At 44.2% G+C, this 26,318-nt stretch overlaps 1 protein-coding gene across 1 annotated transcript in view; it reads right to left on the bottom strand.

The window, feature by feature from the left end:
- The window catches only part of NEURL1 (neuralized E3 ubiquitin protein ligase 1), a gene marked incomplete at both ends in the record, with an annotated part of 142,389 nt that overhangs the window by 57,708 nt on the left and 58,363 nt on the right, over positions 1-26,318 (bottom strand). Inside the window, one exon of the mRNA XM_082285839.1 lies at positions 524-765. Coding sequence (XP_082141965.1) covers positions 524-765 — 242 coding nt within the window. The remainder of the gene's footprint in view (positions 1-523; positions 766-26,318) is intronic.

Below are 26,318 nucleotides of genomic sequence, written 5' to 3'. Positions count from 1 at the left end.
TGACCTCTTACTGCCTGGCTTTCTCACCTCCATGAGACCAGCCCTCATTGCTGCCTTGCTTACAGGAACAAAAGTGCTTGTTGTGGAATGGAACACCTTCACTAACTCCTCATCCTCCCTCAGCCTGCCCAGTAAAGCTGCTTTGCAGGATAGGAGCAAAGCCTAGAGGACACATTTTCTAGAGACATACTGAGGCTGCTGCCTTTCAGACTAATCAATACATCCCTTTCTTGCTGTTTTCCAAGTGATCACAGCTTAATCTGCCGTATTTGTCTAACATCAATATAAGTATTTTTGGAATGTGGATTTCCTTTTTGTTCTCAGTTTCCAGAGCAGTCTGTAACTATGGCTCCAAGAACTACAGCGAGAAAAGCAGAAGTACCAACGAAGACTGCAGATCTTTAAGGCCAAGATCTGACTACTGTGCTTTTCAAGGAAGGGCTAAAGATCTGCTGGCAAGCACCAAAGCCTGGGACATTCCCAGCAGCTCCCATGGCAAAAAGGGAAAGTATAATTTACTCACCTTAAGCCTGACTTGTTCATAAATAACAATGGGCCTGTTGCTGAAGGTAATGGCATTGCAGAAGCTAGCCTGGCGCTTCACCGCCTTCTGTGTTGTGTCCATGATGATCTGGGATCCCTTCGTGTGAGGATGGAAAAGCAGAGGGCTGATGGACAGAGTTCCACATTGTGGGATGGGGAGACAGTGCTTCTGCTTGTGGTGGCATCGATGGGAGGAAGTTGAAAATGACCCACCAATGGAATCTGAAAGCAGAATGGGGAAAAAAGGGTTTCAAATCTGCTGTGAGTAATATGGAAATTTTCAATGCAAAAAAAAAAAGCAGAGGTACTTCAGATAGAAAGTATAAATAAAAAAATAAACTTAACCAAATCCTTAAACTGTAAACCACTAAGGGGTTTTAGAGCATCAGCATCAGTTTTTAGAGCTTCAGCAATAAAAGATGCAAGGATACTGAAGACTCCTGTCTAGACAATCTGACAGTACAGAGCATGACATTGAGACTGCACCTCAGCACTGAAATCACAAGCCATCTTGAGGCCACAGACCAGGAGAGAACACAAGAATTGGTTCTAAAACTGGAGCAAAGCACTTGTGAAGTTGCTGTAACAAAGCTGTCACACCTAGGGAACAATCTTCCACTTCCAGAGGACTCCTACACAACTTGACCATTTCTCTCACACCTCCTTTGCAACAGCAACTCCATTGATCTTTGCCTCCATGTGACTCTGGGTGCCCTATCCACCCATGCCATGTGCCAGCTCAGACACACACATTGCTAATTTATGCTCAAGCACCACTCAGCAGCAACCCACCTGGATCTCTCCACCAACTCCCATCCATTCTCCTCTCTCCTCCACTGATAAGAACCTCAGCTGAGATCCCACACATCAGGAAGGCATTGATCAGCACACTAAGATTACAGTGAGGAAAGGTAAGAGGGAGAAAGGCTGTGAAGGACAGAGGAGATTACATCTTTCTCCACTCAAGACTCTGCAGAAAGACTTGATGCAGGATCAGCACAGCCACGGCAGCAGCTTTGTTCCTGGATGAAGGGACAGGCACGTTTCTTTTCAAAGGGGAGCCTGCAGCAGTTCCAGCTCAAAACAACCACTCTGCTGAGCACAAGTCACGCGCTTCCTTTTCCTTGTGTGCACATACACACTACACCATGCACATATGTTTGGGAGGAAATACTCCTAGATTTGGAAACAGAGTACCAATAGAATACACAACTATTCTGTGACAGACTCAAGGACGCTACAAAAGCAAATATGACCTTAAAAATGTGCCAGTTTGTGCTGTAGAGATGCATGACTAAACAGAACTCTTCAAACACACAAACTATAGAAACTAATTATCTGTATTCTTCACACACATTAACTGCTCGCTGCTATGTCATTCTATAGCCACTATAAAATGCTTACACCTCTAATATAATCCTTGGTTTTGCAATAAAAAGCCCAGACACTCTTCCTTCCAGCCTTTTAGGTAGTCTTAGCTTGTAGCTACACAAAGCTGTAACAGCACATTATCAGGGTGAGTGTGATTAACTTTCAGCAGAACTCAAAATGCTTGCTTCTGATGAGAACATTATCATTCAACTTCAGCATCTGTCACTCTGGCCTTCTCTTCTCATCTCCTTGCTGGGTTTTTTTCCTCCCATTTTTAGCAACAGTGCTGTTCCTTCAGAACAGAGCAGGGAGGTCATACAGCAGAGCTGTTACCTTTAAACATTTTCATTAATGCTTTATGGGAGAGATGAACCAAGTGAGAGTTTTTTTATGCTAAAAGTGATGTGGAATATTGTCAACTTCCTTCTCCTGTTTCTCACAGGTGGAGGAGGAGAAATAAGGTGCAGAGTACCGAGAAAATAGAGGTTAACCTGAGCACGCAGGTCATGGAGGGAAACCTTTGGGGAGTACAGACTGCACAAAAGGGGAGTTTTACAGGAGAAGGTCAGGGTGCAGAAGCTCACATGAGCCTGGCCTTTTCCCTTTGCAAAGGTCACTGCTGACCTGGGATGGTGCACCCTGGCTTTCCCCACAGACCAGATTGCGTGGTCAGAAGACAATACAAGCTGCAGCAGGCCCATAGACAGAATCTTCTCAGGGTACTGCCTAAAACCTGTTTAATTAGAGACTGTCTCATGCCCCAAAGAACAGGAGGTTGAATCCCTTCCAGTATCACTAGATTTTTGCAAACTAGGTGTGTTCTCTACTATCACCCCTTTGAAACTGCTATCTTGTGACAAAAGCCACAAGAGCAAGATCATTCCTGTCTGAAAACAGCCTCTGTGTTGAAGGGCTGCAAACCCAGAGGTGCACCATGGAACTCTGAGCAGCTTTCCAGCTTTCATGTTGGAGGTCAGAGAGAGCAGCAGCTGCTCGCTCCTCAGGTTTGATTTCATTTCTCCATTCATGCCTGGTTATAGATGCTGTTTGAACTGTTTCGCCCAGCACTGGGTTTGAACCCTGAACACAACCTCCCCATAATACCATAAGCCCTGTCAAGAATGTAACAGAAGTGGTAAAGTACCACTTGCTCCCCTGAGCCACAAGGCCATGGACTGGATCTTCTGAAACCTTTAAGTGAGCCAAGGTGAAGGAGATGGTAACATGAACCACATCATTACACAGCTGAACCTCTCTGCCTTCCGTGTCCCACTCCTAAGTGCATCCTTTTTGGAGCCCTTTGGTAAAGCAGAGTATTTCCCCAAAGGTGGCACACTCATCCTTCCCTGTGCATTATCTTCCCTGTGCCTGATCTCCTGGATCTCAAGGCCTGAACAACATCCTGTATACAACACACCACACACAAGGCAACACTGGGAGTTCTCAGCTTAGAAAATGCAGCTCAAATCCTCTTAGGGGTTTTCACCAGAAGTGTTCATGCTCTGCAAACATTAGGCATAATCTTAAAGGCTTGGGATTTCTTAAATGCTGCAAGAAATGTCTGGGTTCATTTTTTTAAAAATACATTTTTGCCAGTTGAAAATATCTCGATAGGCACTTATGAGAATACTGTAAAAAATCATTTCAGATTGAAAACTGACTGCAAGGTGTTTAAGATAAATTTCTTACAGCATGTCAAATAAGTATCATTCAGAATTGAAAGAAACAGAAAAGAAGACTTTAAAACAGAGCCCTAAGACTGACATGCAGTAGCAAATAGAAATGACATATCCTTGTCTGCCTGGGGAGAAGGAGAGGTCTGGGATGGGGACAGAGGTAACTGTGCTGCAGACAAGTGACAGTGAAATGAGTGTGCAGGGCAAACACCACACAATGAACAGAGAAGAGTGTTTCAGAATTATTACATTATCAAAAGAGGCTGACAGACAGTGCTTTATCTGGCAGGTGGCCTTACTGGATAAGCACTTAAAGGGAAGGATTTTGAGAAGGAAGAAAAGGAAACCATGTGTGAGTGTGGGGACAGGGACACCCACACAGTGCAGCAGAAAAGACCTGCCCCTGAAGGAGTATCCACACAGCCTTTCCAAAGCTGGGTAGTTAGTAGCAGCACTGGGGGGAAAAAAATCAGCTGAGGTGAATGCTTGTAGTCCTTATCATTTCTTGAGCTAGACCCACACTTTTGAAAATTATCAGTGAAATACAGCATAACTAGTTACAATGATCCTTTATATTTGTTAATAAAAAGCTCAGAAGGAGAAAACATAATGAAATTGTTGTGCTAGGCTTTGCAAAAGGATTCTTAAAAGCACAATCTGAGATACAGTTTACTAAAAATAAACATTAGCTTAACACCAGTGGAAACTTGAAAGGGGTTGCAAACCTTGTTTTCTCACATACAGCCTGACCCAGGGCATGTGCACAGAAGAAAGAGAACCATAAATTAATGCAAATCTTCACTGCCTTTAAAAACATGTTTGCTGTTCCTGAGGGAGTAAGTAATAACGTATCTCCAGTCTTTATCCAACTCTCCCTGGGTCTGTAGGATGACAATGACCCTGTCGGATAGATTGCTGTCACCACAGTCAAGTAGAGACTCATCTTTGCAAGATGACCAAGAAGCCAAAGCAAAGCTTTGCTCCTCCACAGCAACAGACTATAGCTTTGCAAGCGCTGGGGCATTCAATGATAGAAATGCAAAAGGTTAATTCTAGGATGTCAAATCCAAATTAAGGAGCATCTTGGGTTAAACTTTAGTGAATTAGGGAAATATCTACAAGGTGGATCTCAGCCAGCTGCTCAGATCTAGCGCTCCCATCCAAGACTCCAAAAGAAGTCAAAGCCAAAACATAACTTATTTTCATCTGTGCTATTTTAGCGGTGACAAGATGTATCAAGCGAGTAGGTTCATGCATAGCGTAAGATTTTCCATTTAAATTGCAAACTGCAAGACAAGAGGCAGGTGCAGACAAACCACATGTATATGAAGGGAGATAATACCAGTCCTTTTTTTTTTTAAATTAACCTGACATGCAAAGTTGTCTAAGTTGTCCTTACAGTAAGAGATATGAAAGACAACAAGGGTGGTTTTACGACATCTGTGAGAAGCCTCCCCCCACCCAGCATAAAACTTGGGCAACAGAAGCTGGAGTTGTTTGCAGGATGATCTGCAATGGATCCATCTTTCAAGCCTGACTGACAAGTGATGGGAAAGGAGTGGTTAATTTGTGAGGATCCCTCAAAGTGAAGAAGCTGATTTTTCATTTCATAAAGAAAAATTAAATTAGTGAAAGAGATGCAAAAGGTGACAATAAGAACAAAGGGCAGGGAAATAGGTGCAACAGGTGAAATTTGTAATAAATACAAGCATGGCAAGACTTCATTTGTCAGTGACAGAAGAGATGACTTCAAAGCTTTCAGAACAGAAAGGGAAAAGGCTTTGGCTGGAAGATGGGATAGATGCAAGTGGGATCTACAAGACTCATGATACCAGTGTATTTGAGGGCATTTAGGAGGAGGGGCTGAGAGAGAGACTGGCACTTGCTCCGTCTCTCTGCTCAGCTGGGATGTGCATTTGCCCTCTAACTCTTGCAGTGCTGTGGCTGAGGAACAGACACACGTCCTGTCCAACAGAGACAACAACCTCTGCAGGAGTGCCAGGCAGTGACCTGGGAGTGGGGCTTTTTTAGCAACACAGATGAACACCTCAACTTAGGAGTCCCTGGTTACAACTTGGATATGAGGCTTTACAAAAGCTTGCTCAAAGACAATGCTAAGGCTCTGAGCATCAGTAGAGTCAGGAGTGTGGCAACTTTTATAAAGCTTAAAAAAAGTACATAAAAAAGATGAGGAGTGACAGGAGAATAAGAGCTCTGCTTCAGTTATAATAAGCTTGAGTTGTTTGTAATATTTTATTTTTTAAAAAAGCAGAATACTCAGAGCAAAAGTTTAGGCTGGTCAAAGTAGATTTAAGTACTACAGATGAGAAGTGAATCTGTTAATTGACTATAGGAAGGATAAGGCTGAACTAATGTTTGTTGTTGAAATTACACAGAGAGATGGGAAGATGCCTCTGTGCAGAGCCTAGAGAAGGCTCTGCTAGATGAGGGAAGGAAGGTGACGAAGACCCTCAAAATGCAGGAGAGGCAGAAGAAGAGGACAGCAGGGCAGGACTGAGCTGGGGAGGCAAACTCCCACGCATACCATCTCCAGGAGGAACAATCCAGCTGACAGCTCTGCAAGCACTTAAAAAATACCAAGGGTGATCAGGCCCTTTTTTTTGTTGAAGAATAGATGATCCCAGGAAGAAAGGTGTGAATATAGTTCTATATCCACATAAGGCTGTTGAGAAGAAATCTCTTCTCCTTATAAACAAATTTTAAAATCTTCAGTTTCAATGCTGTGTAATCATTAACCATCTCCTGGCCCCTAATTAGGCACTGTTTACTCAATGTCTGTCAGTCATTCCCAAAAATTCAGTTACTGTCGTGACACACCACAGAGACCCTGGTACCGCTCCACTTCCCATGGGTGCAGCCCACCCTTTCCAGGTCCCTCCTTGCCCTCTCCCCAGGCAAATCCCCCCGAGCCCCTGCAGACCATAAGCCCACTAAGCCCATAAGAACAGCAGAGCATAAGTAAGCAGCCATATGCTCCCGTCTGCCAGGTAAGGAGAGAGGGGGTGAGCAGCCCCCCGGAAGATCCTGGGCGGAAGGAATTGCCTCAGGAGCTGCGGCCCCGGGCTCCAGACAGATCCTTGGGAAGGAGACTGACATCCCTGCATCAGCAGCAGCCACGCCTCCCTACAGCAGCTTCCAGTGGCTCCTCTGATCCACAGGCAGGAACAACTTTGCATGTGCCATGTAATTACGTTTTTGACAGCAGGGAGGCACTTCTGACCTTATTCTCTTTGCATCTTGGTGATGTTGTATCTTTATTGTTCTTTCTATGGCTTACTTAGGCTAACTTACTATTGTAGGTTGATGTTGTGAGTAGGAAATGAGAAGATCAAAGTAAAAAAGGGTGCTCTGGAAGCATCTAAGATCTCTTTCTTGATTTAGAATATTTTTGCTCTGCTGTAATCAGGTCGGCTCTGTCAGCAGTCTAATGAGAAATGTAATAATATGTTTTCTAACAAAAGAAAGCAAGTTAAGTCTAGTTTGGTTTACAGTTTAGGGATGTTTCAAAAATTCTGTTTACCCTTCTCTTACAAATGTGCAGCTTGGTAATCTTCTCCTTTTCCAATATCTCATGCTTCAGGAGGAAGAGAAACAGCTTGCCCAGGGTGATGGCTGATCTGTCTGTGCTGCAGATGGTGGGACATAAGGAAAAAAAAAACCCAGAACTTTCCATGCTCTGTCCTGTTGATAATCCTTATCTTCTCAAAGATAAGCTAATACACTGTTGGCCATAAGATTAAAGTTATGTTTGCGTTTCTGACTCACTGCATTATCAAACCCCCTTCTTGTCGTAGCTCCTTTTCCAGAAACTGCCCAGTTGGGATAAGCCATTGAGCTCTCCCACCTACTGTAACTCCAGTTACTCATTTTCTTAGTACAGATCAGAACTATGCACAGAACATGTTACACTTCTGTTAACATTACAGAACTCCTCCTAATTTATAATCACATAAACTAAACCCAAGCAGTCACTGCAGACATTCAGCTTAGAGTTGTGCTGCTGAGATTAGGGCCAGCAGCCCTTCATCCCTCTCTGCACAGGTCCCAGGGCACAGTACAAATACAAACCTTGCAGTCACTTTGAACCAAAGCCTCACAGTCACAAGTCGGGTGTTCCCACCACGGTGCAGCCTGCACTGCTGCTTTTCCCCTTCCCCTCCTGCAACACCGGGCACAGCCGTGATGAAGAGTGAAGCTGCTGCCCCAGAGGCAGCCCTGTCTCACTGCACAGCCACAGTCAGCAGAGCAGCCACTCTCAGAGAGTTCACGACAGTTCATACTGCAAAAAAAAAAGTAGCGACATAAAAGCAGAGCCCAACTGCAAATATTTTACGGCAGCATAGTATTTCCATGCACTACAAATCAATGTAAAAGATGTTTTCTTCAAGGGGCCTCATATAGGCTGTGTTTTTAAAATGCATTCCCTCTGCTAAATATAAATCAGTAAGAGTTTTTGTTCTTCCAAAAGATTAGCTAGCCTCAGTATTTTGGGATCTAATTCTGGAATACTTGTTGAGGTGCCAGCATTCTCTTCCAATTTAAATACAGTTTAATGGAAAGTCTATCCTGGGCACATTTTCCATCTCCAGTGTAATAGCTTCAAAGTTTGAATATTGAGAGTTCACCAGAAACAGAGGTAACCTATCAAGATTAAACTTCATTTATTTGTCAGGATGAGAAAGAATGTGGGAGCAATGGAGAGCAGGAGAAAGCAAATGTAAGAGCAGCAGAGAGAAGCAAATGGATCTGTAGAACCAAAATCCAAGAGATGGTAGAAACAGTGCAGCCTATTGACAAGGCCATGCAAAGGAAATGCAAATTAGAAAAGTTGTGGTTCTGAACTCAAGCACTTGAATTTGCTTGAAGTTATATCTGTGTAAAATCAAAGATGTGCCCCTAGACTCAAGATGCTGAACTAGGCCCACATCAGGCTACTCCCACTGCATACTTAAAATACAATAGGATGCTTTTCTTTGCACTCTATCACCAGTGGAAAGAGACAAGGTATTTTGTGGAGCATATCTGAATTATGCTCCTTATCTGGATGATCAGCTGGAGGATGCTCCCATATCCTGAGTGTCTTGTTCAGCACAGCTCCCTAATCAGAGACCACCTCTAATCAAGAAAGACATGCACTGGAATGAATGGTAGAGAAGTGGAAGAACATCTCCTCTTACCCAGCTGGAGAGTGTAGATTGTGTTCAGAACCACGTATCATGAAGTTTTATGCTGTAACACCATTTCTAAAGACTCTCAGGAGTCTGTTTTTCTTCTATCATATACGACAATTACACTTGGAGTGTGCTTTTTTTCTAATATAAAACAGCCATTTAGAATCACTTCAAGATACTGTAAAGTTGGGTCATTTTGTGTGTGGTCTTGTTTAAAAACACAGTGCTCAAGCCATGCTTGTTTCACACCCTTCCTCCTGAAAGTCTCCTGCTGTTTTTCCTTGCAGGGTCTCTTGAGATCATGACTGCCAGGAGCAGCTCCTTACCCCATCCGTATTTAAACTTAATGAGCACTTGTTAGGTACAGCGATCTTCAGCCAAAATTTTTCTGGTGTTGATGTGCCAATGTCCCTAAACTCAGGTCACTGCTCTTTCCTTCTGCTGCCCAGTATGTCTTTTCTATGTCCTTTTTTTTGTCTATTTTCATTTTTTTCTGATCAACTGAAAACTCCCTTTTTCAGCATCAGAAAATTGCACTGTTCTCTTTGCTGTTAGTTGGAACAGTCTCCAAACTATTTCCATCTGCATCAGTTACCCAAATATCAAAGATTTCCATTCAATGTAAATTCCAAAAGCAGTCCTAAAGGGAAGTTCTTTAAATATATATCTATTCAGGGTCACCTGGTTGCTGTTTATGCTGGGGGGTTTTGTAGGGTTTATGTTCTTGTGAAATGGAATACAAAAGTGCTTACAAAGGAAAAATGACCTGAAACTCTAGTCTTGCTCTACACTGACTAGACCCAAAAGACATTGATTCCACTGGCTTTATTTCCTGTCTGGCAGCAAATAAATCCTTAAAGTAAGGGGTTATTTGAGCTAGCAACTTATCAGGCAGGTCAAAATTTACTATTACTTTTACTATTTGGCCACGTTTAACATCCTCTTAAATGTTTCAGGATTATAGGAGCCACATATTTTTTTTAAATTCCTCCTTTCCACTCTCTCTTCCTCTGTCCATTTCTCCTTGAGGAAAACTCAAAGAACATACAACCTTCCTCTGCTTTCTTTGCCATCCCTTCCTCCTTCTTCTTCCTCCTCCTCATCCCTTGTCACAAGTATTAAAGTTTCTCAGCCACTTCTCTCTTTCAAGTCTTCCCCTTCCTTCACTGGCCTGACTTTATCCAGCACATTTTTCTCTCACTTAGGTCTACTCCTTAATTTTTTTTTTTTTAATCTCTTGCACTGTCCTGGTTTGTCCTCCTCATGCTTCATACCTTCTCATTTAAAAAAACCCCAAACAACTCCCCGTCTCCTGAAGCACAACAGGCCCTTGTGATTAACCAAGGCTCTCCAATCTCACAGTTACAAAGAGATGGATTTATTTTGGTAGACCACTAGTTAATATGTAATGTATTCCTGCAAAGTAACTTGCATTGGGCACTAAATGAGGCAAGAGTTTGTTATCAAAATGGTATTTTTTTAGGTACATTGCTGGGATGAAACCACAGAGCTCCATACCTGACTCCCAGCATCAGCTTCTTAAACTCCCAGTGCACCTGGCAGAGCCAGCACAAGGGCTCAGATGTAAAGGTCCCAGCCCAGGGCAGGGCACCAGCCCTGCTCTCCAGAAACTTCAATGCACAAATACAAATTATAAACAAGAACTTTTGCCCAGACCAGAGAGGACTCCAGTAGCATTAGAAGTGTTAACCGCTACACCATTAAAACATTATTTTTTTCCAGGCAAATAATATAAGTACTGCTGAGGCAAAACCAGGAGAAAGGGCAACATTTCTCCCTTTACGCAAGAATTTGGCCCTCTATGCACACATTCCTTCATTAATCTGCACTTTCTGTACCACAGTCACAAGTGGAATCTAAATTACTGACTTTCCCACTCTCATCTGGCTCAGCAGCACATCGCCTGCACCAGTTTCAACACCCTTTACCAGTAAATAACTCTGTTTCTTTAGCAGACCAGAACTTGAACTTGGACCACTGAATTAAAACATGAAACTTCACCAGCCAGTTAGACCATAAAGTTACAGTTTATTTTAACAAAAATAAACAGTATCTCTGGTGCTTATTCAAAGAATGAGTGTGAATACTATTCCACCATCCTTCCTAGCAATTCCCATGCCAGACCCATGAAGTTATCACTTAATGTTCTGCTACAAACAGCTGCTGGAGCAGTCCACACAGGAACTTGCTTTCCTTAGCACTTGCTGCCGTAAGTCAGCCAGTAGAAGACCAAGAGTGTTGAATCCTTATGGCCTGAGGACAAGAGCACATAGACCTGTTTTATTTCTTTAGAAGTCATCCTACCTGCTAGCCACCCCCTCATGCCGAATCTTACAAAGATAGAAAGAAGAGATGGGTCCTGCCAGTTTACAGGCTGCATATATGAAAAGAAATAGGAATAAGAGGAACATAACTTTGTAAGCAAGCATATGTTTCATCTGAATTTCTGTTATTTTAATGAATCTGTCAGGACCCATGCTGTTCCATACCCATGGCTAGTGCAATTCCTTGCACCAGAGGACAGAAAAAGGTGACTCCACACTTCTTCTGTCACCACAACAGCACATGGAAGAGTTCTAGTCCCCTCTGATTTGCATAGGCAAAAATACACTTCAAACTAGAAGCTCCAAGCCCTTTCATTGTAAGCCCTCACAGAACCCCCCCAAACCTTCATGATTGTTTTCTAATGACTTGGGTAACAGAGTCCACCCCTCAAGCTGTTCTGTAGAGGCAGTACCCCAATGTTTCCTGTGAGAACACAGCAAGGAAGCTTCACCTCTCCAGCTTTGAAATTGTATTTAACATCAGTGTGTACAAACAGGAGAAAACTTCCCAATGATTCAGTTTTCATTAAGTTTATACTGCTGCAGCTTTACTTGCATGACCTTTCCTGACACAGATGACCAGTTACCAACTATTGAAGTTGGGTAATATGTAGCATGTGACACAGGAGGAACATCACGAAGAGGAAAAGTTGACTGCATTTCTAAATAGCTGAAGGAAGAGAGATGGGCTAGAAAAGCAAGCCAGCTGGGAATGGGAACAACACACTGTTTTACAATTCATGCAGAGGGGCATTTCTGTATATTGATGTACTGATAAGCTTGAAAAGAGGAAGAAATTTGATGTCACACAAGTCAGAGCGTTGTTTCTGATGAAGCCACATTCATAGTGTGACTGCCTTGAAGATCACGTGGGAACTGGAAACAAGCCTAAAGGGCTCAGGGGACTTTATTCTCTTGGTGGAAAGACACATACACTATTTCAGAAAAGCAAGGAGCAATTAAGTGTGGAGACCAACTCATTCATCCATTTTCCTTGCTTTTTTTAGCTAAAAAAAAAAAATGTGCAACATCCTTTAGCCAATGTTCAGGTAAGGGGCATTTATTCTGGTAGCAAAGATCACTGGAGCTTTAATTTTTTTTAGGGGTTTGGGGTTTTTGTTGGTTTGGGGTTTTTTTGAGTACATAAATGCCCTTGTTTTTCTAAGCCACAGCACTAAATTATAATGTAATAAGGACCACGCTGCATCCCTGACAGATGCTTCTTCCTGACAGCACAGAGAGATGCAGCTGTTGAGCTGGAGTCCTCAAATCCAGACCTCTGGGCCATGAAGCATTTCCCTGATTAGCCTTCTGCACCCAAAAGCAGATCTCAATTCAGAAGCTGAACCTACTGCTGTAAATAGAGTACACAGAGGAAAAGCACAAAATACCTGTTATCAAACTGAAGTTGCACAAATCCCAAACCACTATCAACCTGTATTTTTTTTCCCAGAGGGTACACTTCAAAATCTCTGGAATTCTGAAGTTAATTAGGGTATTTTGCCCATATTTACACTTTATTACAGCTGCTCACACAGTATTACACACCCCACTCTGCACTAACTGAGCCAGCAGTACCAGCCATGTGTGTATCACAAAATTACTGCTTCTGCCACACCACTAAAGACAAAACTGATGAAGTCTGTCCAGGAGGGTTAAAGCATGGATTTTCCAAAGCACAGGATTAAGAGAAGACGGAAAGTGTGTATTGTCATATATATAGCAAATAAACCTCAAAATATTCCAGTTATCAAATGCTAAAGAGCTTCTGAATCTCCAAGCAACTGCTTGTACACTGGTCAGTCTAAAGCTGCAATCAGCTTAGGATGAGGCATGACCTGGAGTCCCCAGAAAACAGCTTTGCTGTATGAGGGTTCAGAGCAGAAAGGTCTCTGTGGGATAACTCATGAATGGGTAAAGAGAGGTCAGGTAGCCATTTTAGAGATAACAGGATAGAAACATCTCCCAGCAAAAGGGCTAAGGTTACATGATCTCTGATGAAGAGCATGGTGAGAGCAGTCAGCTCTCGCAAACACAGTGAATGACTTTAGCCCTCTTTCAAATCTATCTGTAGCACATTTGTAGGATAGTTCTCTGAATTTTATCCTTTCTACCATGGGTACAGACAGCCTGAATGTTTTATCCTTTGTCTGATAAATGCCATTGCACACCTGTGTAGGAAGGATGCAGGGAACTGCAATCACTGCATCTCCATTTTCAGGAATTAATTTCTAACATGGTGGAATATCCTTTGTAGCATCCCAAAGACAGCACTGCCCACTTTCCTACCTAAGCCTGACTGCTAGAGGCCATGCACAGAATAGCACAGGCCAAAGAGAGTAAGATCATTTTACAGTCAGTAACCATCCAAAATCCAAGTGTTGAGATACAGAGACACAATATTAAGATATTGAATCACCCACCCTTGCTCAAGCAATAGTGCCTTGGGCTGGTCAGAAAGGAGACAGGTTTGCCCAGGAACTTTGTCACAGCCATGCTGCTTGATCAAGGTCTCTTTGGCCAGTTTTGCAAAGCCTCTGATGTGCTGAGAGATTAAGAGAAGAAGAACAGCAATTCCTACCATGCTGCAGCTCTAGTACCATGTGAGATCCGTATGGGACCAGCACTAATCAGGACTCCCAGTCTTGCATTCCTTCCAAGCACATAGCTTCACTCAGAATCATAAAACAAGAAGGCAACATGAATGATAGTCTCTTACCCTTCAGAGATGAAAAAACAGACGGTGGCATTGAGCTGGTTTAAGATAATGAGAAAATAAATTGAGCAATTCTCCTTTTGCAAGTTGCAAGAAATTCATATCATCAGTGATGCCTTTGTAAAAGGATTTAGATTCTTAAAGCTCTATTTTATATATGATAATCTGATTCTATTTGGTGTGCAAAGACAGAAGTCATTTTGGTCTGGGATACTTCAGTACATTATAAGCACCCATATATTTCCATCTTCCAGAGAGACTTTTTTTAACTTTTCCTTTTTTATCTCAGTCTCTTTGTAAGCTGCCACTTTTTAAACCTTTGAAAAATCTTAACAACCCTCATGTCTTCAGTCAGTCTTCAAACAGCCCTAGAGAAAAGTAAGGTTTTATTTAAAGTACTTTTAGTTGAGTCAGTGAATATTAGAGAGAGGCAGATCAGAGATGAAGCTGTGGCTTTCAAAACTCTCACCCAAAAACCTTTCCTTCACTCTCCTCCTCCCAAAAGCTAAAGAAAATGAAACATTTCTGTCTTTCTTCTGACCAAAAGCCTGGTCTGATGAACAGAAAACAAAATCCAGGATTTATTTCATTCCAAAACAGTATCCCAAACACTCTTGCCACCAAGTTGCGATTTGTCCTGTTTCTAACATTTAGGGTTTCCAACCAAGAAAAGGATAAAATCATGGAGAAATTTTCCTTAAGCAAAAGATGTTTACCGGAAATCTTCTTTACTTTATAGCAGAAACCAACCGAGAGCAGGGATCGCATTTACGCCAGAGCTCTGATAAATGCCTGTTGAGCTGCAGCACTTAAACCACTTGCATTTTAAACAGCAGTTTGTCAAGTGATACTAATTATTTGGGAGGTCTCTGCTCCTAGAAACGTAAACATTTCTTTTCATACCAATCACATTTTCTTTTCCATGTGGCGCTTCCAGCAGAGACTGAAATTGAAATGGCTTCTTTGTGTGCCACAATGTGGTTTATGGCTCAAATCCCCCTCCACTCTTGCAAACAGGGGACAGCATTGCCCTGGGGCTCTGCACAGCACCTTACCATCCCTGCTTTGTAGGCAGAAACCTCCCCACCACAGGTGGAGAGCTCTCCCAGAATCAAACCCATCCCCTTTTCTCAAGGATGCGCAGCTTCCCTCTGGCTGATAACACAGCTCTGGGACTTGCAGTAGCCTGAGGATCACTTGAACTTCATAAAGGGCTCAGTTGCTAGGGAGCACTGGAGGGAACTGACGAACAGGCTCTTGCAGGAGTCTGAGTCAAAAAACCCACAACCAATCCCCAGACCTGCCAAGGCGCAACTCAAACACAGGCACGTTTCCTTCAAACTCCCTCCTGGTTCAACAGGCACTGCCTGGGCTCTGCTTACGCCAGGCCACAAGCCTCAGAGTTTCTTGAAAAACACAATTTCAGTCCCGCCCCGGTATCTCACAGCAGGTCCTGCTTTTACTGACAAGTCTATTGGCCAAAAACTTCCAGTGTTGTATCCACATGGCGCCACGTGGCTGCACAGCAGGGCCTATCACAGAGAAAATCTGCCAGTGTCAGCCAGAAAAAGTTTCATGAAATTGCAGCAAGTAACCCAAAGACTTTACCAGAGCGAGACTAAACCAGCATTTTCACAGTCACACTGAGCCATTGGCAAGTCACTTGTGGGAACCTTCTTGTTAGGGTAGTCAAACATGGAATCAGCCTCTGCTATTCAGGCAAACTTTATAGAGAAGTCACATCCATCCTCTTTGGGACAAGTGTTGGGTCCTTTTCTGTTTTCCAGACTTTGTCAAAGCCTGCTGTGAGCAAGCTGCCGCACCCTGGGGGCTGACCCAGCACATCTGGGAAGGTCACCTGGCATGGACCCGTGTCATGCAGCCTCCATGCAGAATCACCCCGAGGTACAACGTGATGGGGCAAAGTCAGGCCATGGGTAAAAATGTTACTTGACTCCTCCATGTTTCCTCTCTGTATTAGGATGTGTTTATTGGTATAGGCAGAAAAGGATGTAAACTGAACCACAAAAAGGAGCTGGTTTTCATACCAAGGGGCCTTGGTTTAACACAAAGGTTTCTCACAAAAAAAAGTATTTTAACTTGATGAAGAGGCCAAGAACTTCTGATTTCTGCTGATGCTGGCTGTCAGGGAGGAGGCAATCAGGAGCACACTGTATCATGTTCATGAATGTATACAGCTTTTATTATATGAGCATTTTACTATTTTGCTTCTTCTTTAAAACAAAAGTGCAATGTTTCTAATGAGGAAAGTATGTTCATGCATCCCGTCAATTATCATGTCTCACTCTGAGCCTACCTCCTTTCAGTTATCAGGCCTATGGTAAATCTCAGGTAAACCAAAGGACTCCTCTCCCCAGCACCTGCAATCAATTGCAGTCATCTTGAATGTTATTTTTAATGCCAACAAATTACAGTGTCCCTTCAAGAGGCAATCAAGGACAGAGTCAAGGAACAGACTTACTGGTGAGACTAACTCAACAAGAGCCACAGAGAAGGTGGCTCTGACTCATTTTGGACTCAGAGAAATACATTTTCACAGTAAAACATTGATTTAGAGGGGAATAGACAAGAAGAAAAATGAAAGGACAACAGTGGTCATAGGGATCCACCCCAGGGCAAAGTCCCGGGACTCGCAGGGCTGAAGCATCTGCACCGACCACGGGCACATGCACTGCAAGGCTTGTGGCTCACAGCCATACTCATACAGCTCAGTACCCTGCTGTGTCATCACTGATCCCTGACAGCTCCTGAGAGCAAACATGAATTCAACCCTTTGGGTTGCTTTCACTTTCCAGGAAACTCCCTTTCCTTTAGGGTTAATAATTTTTTTGACTGTTCTTGATGCCACCCTCTGCACATATAGATATCATTAATGTAAAATTCTTTATCGAAACTAAAGCAGCCACATCAGTTTTGAGATTATATGTAGAGAGATAACCTCTCCTTAAGTCCTTCTAATGTCTGCAATAGTAATCATATTTGTTTAGTAAATTTATTTTATACTATTAACAATATGAGTCTTCAGGCTATGGGAGTACTTGCTTTGATTAAGTAAGCAAATGATTCCCTAGAACATGTCAGGGGATCCTACAAACCTTCCTGAAGAGACACCTGGTGCCTCTAAACTAATTGAATGATAGATGAATATATCACCCATAATTCTTAAGAAAACAGGAGAAGTAAGGAAGAGGTGAAGAAGGATCAGAGCTAAGAATGCATTCACAAAGAGGAGGGGAAGGAGCAGTCAAAGAGGAGACAAATAAGACAACAAAATCTGACAAACAACATTCAGTCCTGCAGTCCCACCAAAACAGAGCAGACAGAAAAGTTAATGAGAAAATGCCATGAAAGCAAAGGACAAAAAGAGAACAGGAACAGTCTTTGCTTTCACCATTGTAGCAAGATCCCTGCACTCAAAAACTGCCACAACTAATGAAAAACTCATTTGCCTTTCATAATAAATAAAACGGTTTTCAAGTATAAACATGGTTATTCATAAAATCTCTACATACAGAGATCCTACACACCTCCTTGTCAGAAGTGTTGTCAGCAGCTGATAACGCTCTCTTATCAGTCACCTTGGGACACTGGCAGGTGACACACAGGTCAGAGGCACACACTAAAATAATCTCTGGACATTCCACTTTCAGCAAATGCCAAAACTGCTTTGGCACCCTGCCCAAGGTCTTCTGCACCAGTTAATCCAGCCCTGAACAGGATTAATTCCTCATACACACAGACTCTTTTGCTTTCAGGACTATATAGCAATTGTGCTAAAAGCAGAAGGAGTTTACAAACAACTTTTTCTCCTCAGCCCTGTATTAGTTCTCAACAAGCAACTGTCTGAAGGATAAAGAAGATGTTCATCCCTTAGCGAGTCTGATCCCATCACCAGTCACTCCATCAAATGACAAGTTATCTCAAAATCTAGGCAATAACTCAGAGATTATTAGACTATAAATCAACACTAATTTTCACAGAAATCTCATTAGCAGTTGGTGTTGTAGGCCTTCATATTTTTTGGTGTTGCTGTTTCTTATTTCTTCTGGGATATTCGCAGTTATAATCAGGTGTAAGAAGATGGAAATTATTAAATTAGAATATATGTGTGCATTAGAGAACAATGCTGTTTACTGATATTAACTGCAAGGGTAACTTGTGGTAATTAGAATGGTTATTGCAGTATAGGCAATGAATAGACAGCGAGAAACAAAGCTTGGGCTGATTTTAGTACTTGCATATAGATACACCATTCACCACTCTACAAGGAATGCAGAGAAAGAAAAAAAATAGAGCTCTATAGTGCAAAGTAAGACTGAAAGAAGTGGCATGCCGTAGCCCTTTTTCACTAGGGAAATGGCCTCGACCCTCTGCTCTTCCCCAAAGCCCTTCAGCCGCTGCTCAGCAGCTGTCACGGGGGCTGAGGCTTCCACACAGCACCCAAATGTCCCGGATCTCCCGCCAACATGTGTGAACAAGGCCCGGAAATTGTCTTCCAGGAGAACAAAATGTGGAGGAAGGATCATGTCAGGGCTTCACACTCTTTTGTACAGGAATAAATTACGAGCCAGGAAGGAAAGGAAAGTCCATGGAAAATGAGATCCTGATGAAATGAGAAATTAATCCAGCCAGCCACCCAAAAGCCTATTGCCACGCAGTGTAGACGAAGTCCTGCTATATCCTAATTCCTGCTTCCTTCTTCCATTTTGCAGCACACAAGTGTGGCTGCATGGCTCACCAGACCTAGATATGGGTGGTGTAAATCTGGTTACACACAACACTTACGTGATCCTCTGTATACATCACACAAAGACACATGAGCTATTATTTATATTGTATTCACAACTTGCAGAGCACCTTCTGCAATCAGCTTAAAAACTCAGCCGTTCCAACTTAAAAGCACACCTGTCAATCAGCACCACCTCCCGGGCTAAAAACCCAACACACCTGGGACTTCTTTGCAATTACCTTGATGCCATACAATTACAGTTTGAAAAACGTGACACGACATACCTTTTCCCCTGCTCCTTGTAAAAATGATTCCACAGCAAAACTCTGATTAATGTGATGTGAGTAATTAAAGCGAAAGTGAAACAAAGACCGGCAATTAATGATTTTTTAATAATTATGACTGGTAGTAGGGACAGTTACTGAGCAAATGTGTGGATATGCAGGCTCCCACATCCCCCGCACGTGGACTAACCCACAGTGTACACTCTAGCTAGGCAAAAGGCCTCTGAAGAAATGTGTACATGTCATCATTAACCTCTGCACGTCTACATACACTGAATCCCTCTGCCACACAGTGTAGCAGCTGCCTTGGTTAAACCATCACTTTGTGTTAGTTTGGTTCTGAGTGAAAGAGACATAAAAAGTACCCAGGTGTTTGGGGATTTTTTTCCTTAGACTAAATCTCCTAGATTTGGCCCCTAAAATCAAGAATAAGATCTTCTACAAATAGCAGATCACTCACAGCCATAAGGAAGAATGAAAAACTACTGCAGCAGATGAGAGTTGTGCCAAACACATAAGAACACAGGTATTATGACATATGCATCTATTAGACATTTCCTTCAAGCATGACTAGCTAGCAAGTAGTTTAATATAATTATTTAGTAAACCCTGACTATGTTACAGGAATACTGTAGTATACAGTCATTCTTGTAGAAACCAGCTATGTGTGAATCACAAGGAACCATATTAACATCTCCTGTTTAAAACAGTGTTAAGCACCGCATATATCGATACTACATTTTAAATAGCAAGTAAACATCCTGCCCATCAAGGTTTTGTTACCTTTGAACTTCATTTTGACTTTTTTTCTCCCTGCATAAACTGCTCTGGAAAACACCCCAAGGACTTCTGTGGAGGGTGGTGGGAAAGCAAGAGGGAATGGGAAGGAGGAGCAGAGACAGTCACAGTTCCAGGCACAGGGACACAGATGGAGACTGCCTGAGCAGCTTTCAGCACTGCACAGAGAATAGTCCCATGACCCAACATGTCAAGCCATTTGAAAGGATGACTCCTTTCAAAAACAAAGGTGCTGCTTTTCATGGTGCAAGCCACTGGAGTTAGTTTGGTAGTGAGGAATGAACTCAGAAGTGGATCCCTCTTAGTAAGCTCAGGTAGCTGGTGCTTTAGTGACACTAGCTAAAAGCTTATTTTTTCCTCCCAGTCCCATCAGGTGGGAAACTTTCCTTCAGCTGACTCAGGGCCCATTCAGCACCCACCAGCTCCCATCAGTAGGACAGATGAGCGTGGCTCTCCAGCCATGTATCAATGGGAAAGCAGCATCTTCACCCAAGGAGATACCCGTGCATGTGAGCATGTGTGTACCTCACATTATGGCTCAAACAGGATCAGCAGCACTGGCTTGCAGGACTTCACTCACTAGACCCAAGCACCAGCGCAGGTCCAGGGACATCCAGTGTCACCACCATGGCCATGCAACCCCACACATGACACATCACCCACTCGTGGCTTTTCTTGTGCCAGAGGATGTTGAGTCTCCTACCCAGCAGGACTGCTGCATAACTTTGCTGTTTGAAAGCAGATTTGTAAGTGATGCCAGGTGTTCCTCATGACAGTCTGTGTGGGGTTGTACTTGACTACTATAAGCCTAGAATCACAGAATCCTTAAGACTGGAAAAGACCTCTAAGATAACCAAGTCCAACTCTTAACCAGCCCTGCCAAGTCCACCACTAAACCATGTCCCTAAAGTACCACACCTACGTGCTTTTTGAACACTCCAGGGACAGTGATTCCACCACTTCCCTGGGCAGCCTGTTACAATTCCTCACTGCTCTTTCAATGAAGAAATTTTTTCTAATATCCAATTTAAACCTCTCCTGGCACAACTCGAGATCATTTCCTCTTGTCCTACTCCTTGCTACTTGGGATAACAGGCTGATCCCCACCTTGCTACACCCTCCTTTCAGGCAGTTGTAGCGAGTGATAAGGTCTCCCCTTTTCTCCAGGCTAAACAACCCCAGCTCCCTCAGCTGGTCCTCAAATTATTTACTCTCCGGACCCTTCAACAGCTCTGTGGCCCTTCTCTGGACTTACTCCAGCACCTCAATGCCCTTCCTGAATTGAGGGGCCCAGAACTGGACACAGCACTTGAGGTGCAGCCTTGACAGTGCCCAGCACAGGGGGACAATCCCTGCCCTGGTCCTGCTGGCCTCATTATTGCAAATACAGGCCAGGACACCACTAGTCTGGGCACACTGCTGGCTCACATTCAGCTGGCTATCAGCCAACACCCAACCTCTGTTCTTACATCAGGGCACCCACAGGTTTTAAAAATCAACAACCTGATTTTATGGTTTTTTTGACAGGGTGCCTCCCTCAAGAGCCACTTCAGGAGCTTTTATCTCAATTTACTTTTATGACCCTGCCAAGGTCAGGGTGTGTCCCGGCAGAGGCAGGGACCCAGCACCCAGCTCTGGGCACGTGTCTCAGGGAAACCTGCTGTCTCCCAGGACCAGCTCAGCAGAGCATGTGCAGCATCTCCCCACCTGAGCTAATTTTCAGTGAGCAGCTAGGTGCTTGTAAATATCCCAGCCCATCCTTGCAATGTGGAGAGGTCATCAGAAATGTCCAGAGGATATTGGCTAATTACCTGTGCTATCTAAAACAAATATTGTCAATCCTAAGGCCACCAATACAACTCCTTTCAGTATCGTTACATTCACTTTCAATTACACTTACAAGAAATGGATACAGATTCTGTTCTCTTTCCTCAGCTATTTTGACACACATCTGAAACACAAATATTCAACAGAAAGATGGAACTGGAGGAACAGTAGCCACAGACAAACCACAAGTGCAGATGTAGTCTATTTTTGTTAAATGTGCCTTTGTAGCATGATTTTTTTAAAATATAATCCCTATTTTTTGTCAAGTATCACTGTGCTGAACAGAGCAGTGAACACCTCTGTATATAACATAGCCTGTAACCCCTCTGTTTGAAGAGGAAAATTTGAGTTAATTACCCACATCACCTCATTAGTCTCCATCTCCCAACAAATAAAAAATAAAGAGAAGCATGCTTGCTGGAGTAGAATCGCTGAAAGGCAGAAGTTGCAAGATTACTGTGCAGTGAGCTGCCAGCTGCAGGCAGGAGAAGGCCCCAACAGGAATGCCAAGCCCCTGGCACACACAGGAAACATATATATCTTTTATTCTTTCACTGACTTTTTTTTTTTTAATTTATTCTAATAATGCTTCAAAGGGGAAAAGGCACTTACAACCACAAGACAACAGCCAGAGCTTCTTTTTTGTTTGTCTTTTGTTTTTGGCAACCCAGCACTACAATTATTCTCCATACTGCATGCATATCATGAGGTTAAATAATAAATAAGGTCAGGCCACAGAAACTTCAGAACACAAACAATGAACAAATAAAAATCTCTCATCTTGCTAAATATCTTTAGGGAGAGAGTCATCTACTTTCTAACTATGTCTATTTGTTCCTTAAACAACAGGGTTTGGACTTGGTAGAAAATATGAGAAGAATCAGGGCTGTAATATGAATATTCACAGTGTAAATGTATATACCTCATGTATCTCTATTCAAAGAAAGGATACAAGATACTCCAAACCCGTGCGATGCCTTACCTGTGTCTTCCATATCCACGTTTACTATTGTGACAAGGAAGGGTCTCTGAAAACCCCATTCATAGCTCACTAAGCATGCAGCACACTTACTACATCCAAACTCATACAGAACACTTCAGAGCAAAACACAAGTTTAATACTAAGGAGTGCAGTATTCTCACGGAAGTATTTATGGCACGAGATTTATGCAGGCAGGGACATGGCTACTCTCACATGCTGTCCATAGATTCACATTCTGGTTTAACGCTGGCCTGTGCAGGATATTCCAGTCCCTTACCCCCGCAATACATCACCCAGCAAACCCAGGGAGCAGGTTTCACTCAGCAGCCTCAGCTTCGTCAATTCGCACCAACATTCCAAACCTTATCAATTCAGCTAAGAAGAAACTGCTGGTGGAAGGGAGAAATAAGGTGACTGCTCTGAGAGCCCGCCCAGCTGCCTGGCAATAACCTTGCCCTTCAGGGCTGGTGTTTCCCGGTGGGGGCTCTCAGACAGCGCACACGGATACACACGGACACAGTTACTTTTCCGTCGACCCCGACACCTCCCAGCAAGCCCGTCAGCGCTGCCCGGGCAGGTATCTATGCCTTATCCCCGTGGTGCAGCCAGACGAGCACCATCCCAGCCCGGGCTTTCTCCCCGACCAGCCCCGCTCCTGGAGCGGGATGCTCCGGGAGGACGAGTCAGGCAGAACCCGCATCCCCGGCATCCTCGGCCGCACCTTTCCCAGCCGCCTCCCGCGGCGGCGGAGCGGTCGGTCCTTACCGTAGAGCAGGTTTCTCGTCACCTGCCCCCCCATGTCGGCGCAGCCCCCGGCCGGCTCCGGCTCCGCTCCGCAGTCCCCGGCCCACGCGGGACCCGGCTGCCCCGCGCCGGCAGCCTCCGCCCACCCCCGCGCCTCCCGCCGCGGCACCGGCGCTCCGAGCTGTCATCTTTATTTACATAAGAAGGAGGAGACTTCGCGGCTTCCTGAAATAGCTGCCGGCGTTTCACCGATGCAGCGTGTCCCCCCTCCCCACGCACACAGAGCGGTCCCACAGCGCAGAACGCGGCGGGCGAAGGCATCCATGCGCGGGGCTGCCGGCGGCTGCGGGCCGGGCTGAGACCCGGCGGTAGCCGGAGCCCCGGCAACGCTAAGAACAAAGCGGGAGGCACCGCTGAGTCCACGGGAGAAAGCAAAATATAATAAAATAAAAACTAAGAACTCATTTATAAAACCAAACGACTCTGGCCATGTGAAACTTTCGCTCCCCATTGCAAAACCCTGGAATAAATCAGAATGGGGGGAAAAGAAAAGTTAAACGAAATTTATTACCAGATATCATCACACCAGTCTTCAAACGGCCTTTGCAGGTTAATTATTAATTATTTAATAGCAAAGAAGTGCTCGAAACGCAGAATGGTTCACCAAAGACTGGACTAATGAAAACATTACCCCCCGTAAACTCTTTTGTGCGGGGCTCGCATGCTCAGCCCAGATACAATGCTTCCTGCGCTCCAGCCCATTACCTCTGCTGATGGATAATGGCCAGCGTTAGAAAAAGCAGGGGGATGCCGAGAGTGGTGCAAGGAGGTGCGCAGGGGAGCGCAGCTAGGGATGGTCCCTCGGTTGCTCTCTGCATCCCGCAGTTCGTGCGGGAGCTTGCTCGTTCTCTCCTCTACATCTCCAGCACCGTATGCCCCTGCCCACTCACTCCTCTCCCTGCACCTCTCCTGTCCACTGCTCTATGGGTAAATTAACACAGCAGGCACCGAGCGGCCACAGCCAGCCCCGGCAGATCCCAGCTGGCTCGCTTAAAACTAGCTCATGCATCTTTATGCAGCGCCGCAGTCGCTCTTCTCTCTGCAAAGGAGCGGGAGTCAAACTTGTGCAGCCGCGAGTGCAGCCCTGCCTCCCAACTCTTACCATGGTGTTGGGCAAATCCTGCCATCCCACTGCCTCGATTCTGCCACCGGAAAAAAGGGAAATAAGATTTTCTCTTGCTTGTGTTGTAAGGATAATTTGCTTAGGATGTCTGTGTGCTGAGGTCTCAGCACTTCTGGAGGAAAAAAAAAAAAAAAAGGAAAAGGAAAAAAAAAAAGCAGTGCAAAAAAAGCCCAAGCCAAAAAGCACAGGCAGGGTGTTTGCACTAGTGCGGCGCGCTTGAGGAAAGCTGCGTCCAGCATTTCCAACCTGGAAGAGGAGCCTCTCCCGAGCCCTCCAGCAGCAGCCAGTCACCACTGCCGGCTCACCCACTGCTCCCACCTGCCCAGCCGAGACGTGCATCCGGACCCCAGAGCCAAGCAGCAGCTCTTCCTCAGCTGAGCAGCGCACAGGCAGCACTCTGCTCATCCCTGCCCAAAGTCACACTCTGCAGAGCTCATGGCAGCTTCTTGGCAGAAAAACCTTACTTTTTTTTCCCCTTCTATTCTTTTCCCCTCCCCAGATGATGCTGCATTTACAGCAGCAGCAGGTTGGGGTGAGGACTCGTCCCCAGGAGAACCGTGGTGTGACCCCTACACCCCAACGGGTGCAGGACATCTCTCAGGTCACACCAACCCATCACAGCACCTTGCTCTGCTCCCTGGCTGCTGGGGACCCACAGACGCCACAAGGATACTGCTGGTTTCATCTTCTGGGGGGGGGCACCTCACCCTCTCAGGCTGATGGCAAAGGGTCCAGGAATTTACAACATCAAACACCACATTTCACTTGGAGGAATCTAGATTGACTTGGACATTCAATCCCAAATCTTCTCCCTCAGTTTCTCGTTTCCGCTCTGCTTTCTGTCCTTACCTTAATCTTGCTACAGCTCTGTGAATAATTGACTTCTTGGTTCACTGCCTCAACCAAGAGATTGCTAGAAAAAAAAATATAATTTCATGTTGGCCCAAAAAGGAATGCTTTGTGCGTTGTGCTGAACAAAATGTTTCTTTAACTCAAAATGAAGCATTTTATTTTCAGAGTTATTTTTACCTCATTTTTTCAAGTTATGGTCATTCAATCCAGCTCTGAAATGATGTCTTAAAAAAAAAAAATAATCCCTTTGTTTTGAATATACCAAAAGGAAAACTGTGAATTGCTATCGTCTGATTATTTTATTTTTTTGCAACTTTTTGGCTTTGTTTGTTTGTCTGAAGAGGAGGGTGGAGAGGGCAGACTGCCAGAATGAGTCATCCTGTTTGGCTGAAGATTATAAACAATTTAAATTTATTTTTAAATTGGGGGGGTTTTCCCAAAAAAATTCAGCATCCCCTCCCACCCCTGAGCTTCCCCCAGTGCTGTGGAGCAGCTCCTGGGGGACACAGCCCCTCAGAGCCATCCACAGCAGTAGAATCGCCTGTCTGCCCTGTTCTGTGATAATTCCTTGAGGATTATTTGCCATATGGCAAATCTTTCCTTCACAGACACATCACACTGAAACTTACTGCTGATTTGTTCTGGTCACCTCCAAGCCCATTTCAGACCTTTATCTATTCCAAATTACTCCTCAGTCTTTCATGTTTCAGGTTCTCCTCTAGACAAAGGGAAAATCTACCTCTTGCCCTGCTCCTGTTTTACAGTTCTCTCCGTCAATACACTCTAGGTCCCCTTGGGGTGTTTCTTTGCCCTTGTCAATAAGGATAAAACCTCCCATTTTTGCGTCAAGTATAAAAATCAATAACATCACCATTTGCACTCCCTTCTAAATCACTGACAAAGGTATTAGGTTGGACCCAACAAAAACCCAGCCCCTAAATCCATTTCCATTCATCAGCAGCATCCAGCGAACTCCGGCCAAGCAGCAGAGTTGCTGTCCAAGCCAGGAGGAATCTGCTGCAGGAGTATTCTGAGGCAGTGTCTGATCTTGCTAA

The sequence above is a fragment of the Coloeus monedula genome, assembly GCF_965178545.1.
Source record: "Coloeus monedula genome assembly, chromosome: 8".
Classification (NCBI taxonomy): domain Eukaryota; kingdom Metazoa; phylum Chordata; class Aves; order Passeriformes; family Corvidae; genus Coloeus; species Coloeus monedula.
Note: the sequence above shows the minus strand (reverse complement) of the source record. Positions and strands in the feature narration are given on the sequence as shown.